Source organism: Quercus robur, chromosome 9 (genome assembly GCF_932294415.1).
Source record: "Quercus robur chromosome 9, dhQueRobu3.1, whole genome shotgun sequence".
Taxonomy (NCBI): domain Eukaryota; kingdom Viridiplantae; phylum Streptophyta; class Magnoliopsida; order Fagales; family Fagaceae; genus Quercus; species Quercus robur.
In genome coordinates, this window is record NC_065542.1 from 22618486 (window position 1) to 22623625 (window position 5140).

At 35.1% G+C, this 5140-nt stretch overlaps 1 protein-coding gene across 1 annotated transcript; it reads left to right on the forward strand.

Annotated features, from left to right (window-relative positions):
• Nucleotides 1-563: 563 nt before the first annotated feature.
• Nucleotides 564-3821, forward strand: LOC126699955 (MDIS1-interacting receptor like kinase 2-like). The gene is made up of 2 exons (XM_050397929.1): nt 564-3266; nt 3345-3821. Exons 1-2 carry the CDS (start codon nt 587-589, stop codon nt 3635-3637), a joined length of 2973 nt encoding a protein of 990 aa, XP_050253886.1. The 5' UTR covers nt 564-586; the 3' UTR covers nt 3638-3821.
• The last annotated feature ends 1319 nt before the right edge of the window (nt 3822-5140 follow it).

A 5140-nucleotide genomic window follows, 5' to 3' on the forward strand; every position in this document is an offset into this window, starting at 1 on the left:
ATTTTTGCAAAATTATAATATACTTGTAATAATTCAAAACAATGTTTCATATGAAAAATCTAGTTATAATGAGAGTAATCATTAATAAAAACAAAAAAAATATCGAGATCCACCAATACTAAGGATAGAGGAAGGCCCCTGAACATCAGAATGAATAAGGTCAAAGATATTTTTATTTTGCTTGATTTATATTTTTAGGCAATGTACCAGGCATTTATTTTGCTTGGAATAGAACTTCATGGATATTTTTTTTCCTTTTTCTTGACTTTGAAATTATTTACAGGGCCCACCCGAGAAATTATTACCACATCAACGTTGCGTAAGGGGAACGTCTTCACCGTCCAATAAAATACTTTTCGGGAAAAACAGCCAAAGTCAAGGATTATTGCTTCAACCCATCCCTTTCCCGTTTACGTCAATTGATCGGTGTTTGAAAAAAAACAAATAAAACAAAACGTCAACTTTCGGTTAACAGAACAACATCCAGATATTTAGAACTATGAATGGAGTATAAGAAATTATTAGGGCAGCGTAGAGATAATAATATAAAGTTCTGAATCAGCTTGCAACTTGTAAAGCAAACACTATGTCAATGTCTTTCTCAAAAGTATTTTCCCTCGTTTTACTGGTTGTGCTGGCCATGTTACATTCCCCATTTGATGTTGCTTCTCTTTCTGTGAATGAAGAGGCAGAGATAAATGCTCTGCTCAATTGGAAAGCCAGTCTTCAAAATGAAACACAGTTACCACTGCCTTCATGGACTCTCCTTCCTAAAAATGCAACCAATTCTTCTAACAATCAAAATACCACCTCAATCCCATGCAGTTGGTTTGGCATTTCTTGCAACCAAGGAGGAAGTGTTATTAGATTAAACCTGACCAACTCAGGCTTGAAAGGTACGCTTCAGGAATTTCCATTCTTGTCTCTCCCCAATCTTGCATATGTTGATCTCAGCGTGAATGAACTCTTTGGTACAATCCCTTTTGAAGTTAGTAACCTCTCCAATCTCATATATCTTGATTTTTCCTTTAATGGATTATCGGGAGAAATCCCACCGCAGATTGGACTACTGACCAATCTTGAGGTGTTGTACCTATATGATAATAAACTTTATGGTTTTGTCCCATGGGAAATCGGAAACCTCTCCAATTTAGTTGAACTTGACCTGAAAAACAATAGTCTAGCAGGTCCCATCCCTTCCAGTATTGGAAACTTAGAAAAGCTAACGTGGCTGCATATGTATAAAAATCATCTCTCTGGCTCCATCCCTCCAGAAATAGGGAATTTGACATCTCTTCTCTCATTAAGCTTTCAATTAAACAACCTTTCTAGCTCAATTCCTTCTTCATTAGGTGTTCTTAGTAATCTGACTGTCTTACACCTGAATGCCAATCAACTTTCTGGTACCATTCCTGAAGAATTAGGAAACTTGAAGTCCTTAATAAGTCTTCAACTAGACTACAATCAGTTAAATGGTACAATTCCAATTTCCTTGGGTAATTTGAGGGACTTAGAAGTTTTATTCCTCCGCGATAACCAGCTTTCTGGTCTCATTCCACAAGAGATAGGAAATTTGGTGAAGTTAGCAGTGCTACAGTTGGATACAAACCACTTCACTGGCTCTTTGCCTCGAAACTTATGCCATAGTGGTTCTCTTCAAAACTTTACTGCTTTCAACAACCAGCTTACAGGTCCAATACCGAAAACCTTGAGAAACTGCACAGGCTTATTTAGAGTCCGCCTTGAAAGAAACCAACTATTTGGAAATATATCTGAAGATTTTGGTGTCTATAGAAACCTGCGGTATATGGACCTAAGTTACAACAGATTTTATGGTGAAATTTCACCCAGTTGGAGTCAATGCCCACAACTAACCACCTTACGGATTGCTGGAAACAATATTACTGGTGGCATACCTCCTAACATTGGAGACTCAATTCAAATACAATTACTTGATCTTTCTTTTAACCAATTGGTTGGGGGGCTTCCAAAGGAATTTGGAAAGTTGACACTTCTATTGAGCCTGATGTTGAATGGAAATCAACTTTCAGGAGATATACCTTTGGAGTTTGGAGCATTAACAAATCTTGAACATTTGGATTTATCCTCTAATAGATTCAGCATGTTGATACCAAAAAATATTGGGGACCTTTCGAAACTAAATTACTTAAATTTGAGCAACAATAATTTTAGCCAAGGCATTCCAATTCAAATGTGTAATTTATTTCATCTGTCCCGACTAGATTTGAGTTACAACTCTCTCGAAGGAGAGATGCCTTCACAAATAGGTGGTTTACAAAGCTTAGAGATGCTGAACATCTCCCACAATAACCTCTCTGGTTCTATTCCAACAGCTTTTGAAGAAATGCATGGCTTGTTGTACATCAACATATCTTACAATCAGTTGAAAGGTCCTCTTCCCAATACAAATGCATTTCAAGAAGCTCCCATTGATGCATTGGAAGGGAATAAAGGACTGTGTGGAAATGTTACAGGATTGCAACCTTGTGTAGAAGAAAAACATATTTCGAAGAGGAGGCACAAAGTCATTTTCTCAATCATTTTCCCTCTTCTAGGAACACTTCTGCTTGTCTTGGCATTCGTTGGAATATTCTTCATTTTACAAAGAAAAAGGAACAGTCTAGATATAGACCAAACAAATGACGTGCATGTTGAACAAGTGTTTTCAATATCAACATTCGATGGAAGAGCAATTTACAAAGAAATCATTGAAGCGACACAGGATTTTGATGATAAGTTTTGCATTGGAAAGGGAGGATATGGAGCTGTTTACAAAGCAACGCTAACATCCGGAAACATAGTAGCTGTGAAGAAGCTCCTTCCCATTCATGATGGTGAGATTGCACAACAAAAAGAGTTCTTCAATGAGATAAGGGCATTAACAGAAATACGACATCGAAATATTGTTAAATTGCATGGCTTTTGTTCACATTCGCAACACTCTTTTTTGATTTATGAGTACTTTGAAAAGGGTAGCTTGAACATAATTTTGACTGATGATGGAGGAGCTAAAGAATTGGAATGGAACAAAAGGGTGAATATCATCAAGAGTGTGGCTCTTGCTTTGTCTTACTTGCACCATGATTGCTCACCACCAATTGTTCATAGGGACATATCAAGCAAAAATGTTTTGCTGGATTCTCAATACCAAGCTCATGTTTCAGACTTTGGCATAGCTAAGCTTCTTAATCCAAACTCGTCCAATTGGACTTCGTTTGCTGGAACATACGGATATGTTGCACCAGGTAATAGACTTGATATTTTAATCAATGTAGAACATGCAGCATATGAACACATTGACCTAATATTCTGTTTTTATGCAGAGCTTGCTTATACGATGAAGATAACTAAGAAGTGCGATGTGTTTAGCTTTGGAGTTTTGGCTATTGAAGTGATCCAAGGAAGGCATCCTGGTGAAACTATCTCCATTTTGTCTACTTCATCTGTGGGAGAGAATTTATTGTTGAATGATTTATTAGACATACGCCTTTTACCTCCCACTCTTGAGGTTGAGAATCAATTGATACTCATCATAAAGTTGGCAATTGAATGCTTGAATGCTAATCCAGAATGTAGACCAACCATGCACATGGTCTCTCAAATGTTATCAAGCTGAACTCTGCACTTTCCTAGAGCCATCCACGGTCTGACTAGGACAAGAAAGGGTATGAATTATAGAAGACACTATATTCTGTCAAATTTATGCTGCTGAAGGCAATGGTTTATTTAAGATTATGTAATGCCTAGAGTACTACTAGAACTTTAATTGCAAGTATTAATAAATTGCTTTTGGTAACACAGATTTCAGGGCACTGTGATGATACGTGTTTGATTGGTTATTTTGGTATGCATTATAAAGATTCCAAATGTAAAATAGATATTAGGGACGTATTGTTGTGATCTTTGGTTTTAGCCATTTATATTCCAACTGAGGCGTATAAAAAAAGTAATGGGAAAATTCTTAGTTATGGTTTGCACATTGCATGACCCTACTGTCAAAATCAGGTATTTGGATGCTAAATCAGTATCCCTTCTAGTCTAATTGCCAATAAATGATGGTAACAATTCTTGTCTACCAGATGCCATTACAGAAACAAAAAATGGTTTTAAAAGAGCTGTTGTGCAAGAAACTTGCTGAGTAAGTTAATTGATTAGCCGAAATAATATAAATCAAGGTGCCGTATATAGAATTTTAGAAACAGAGCAAGAGTGATTAAGCAAAAACAGAAAACTTAATTTAACTATATTCCTAACCGTTATACAGTATTAACGGAGATAACTAACACCCAAATATGGACTGACACATGTATATCAAGGACTTAAAGAATTACCATTAGAAAAAACCTTAAAGAATCACGTGATCTGCACATGTATAAAATATTACACTTATACCTTGAAGTAGAAAACATGATTGAGCCTATCAATAATTCATCTTCTCCACGTTTTCTTTAAATCCAATCCATGGTTTAGTTGCTGGTTTAGCTAGATCTCTAACAAATGTACAGTGGATAACGAACTTTTATTAGATCAAAATTGAAATGAACCTCACTTACACAATTTGAAAATAAAACAAAGAAAGATGCTGAGGCTGTGCACAACATTCCTAAATAAAATGTTAAAATAATTTCACAACATTCCTAAATAAGCATACCAATTCACATATGGGTCCATCATAATCTTTAATTTAAATATTTTTGGTATGCTAACCCCTTAAACAAAAGAAATAAAATAAACCTAAATAACAATAATAACAATTAGTTCAAATAACCGTAAAAATAAGCCAAACAATAACAAATGAACATAATATTCAACAAAAAACTCATAATCATTCAAATTCAAAACTCGTTCAACTCATTATAAAAAATAATCTATCATTTCATTTTTCCTAAAAAAATGATACTATCAGAGATATTGTGGTCATGAGTACGTTATCCTTAGTGACGTTTATTGGTAGCTTTACTCTCTTCGGTGGCTTAACTCGCAGTCACAACAAGTACATAGCCTTTATTGCATTTTCTCTAATTTTTATAGTAGAAAAAAATTGTAAAACTTCATACATTTGCGTGTTTTGTTTTATAATGTCTACATATTCAGGCTATTTTTTTTTTATTAATTTTGC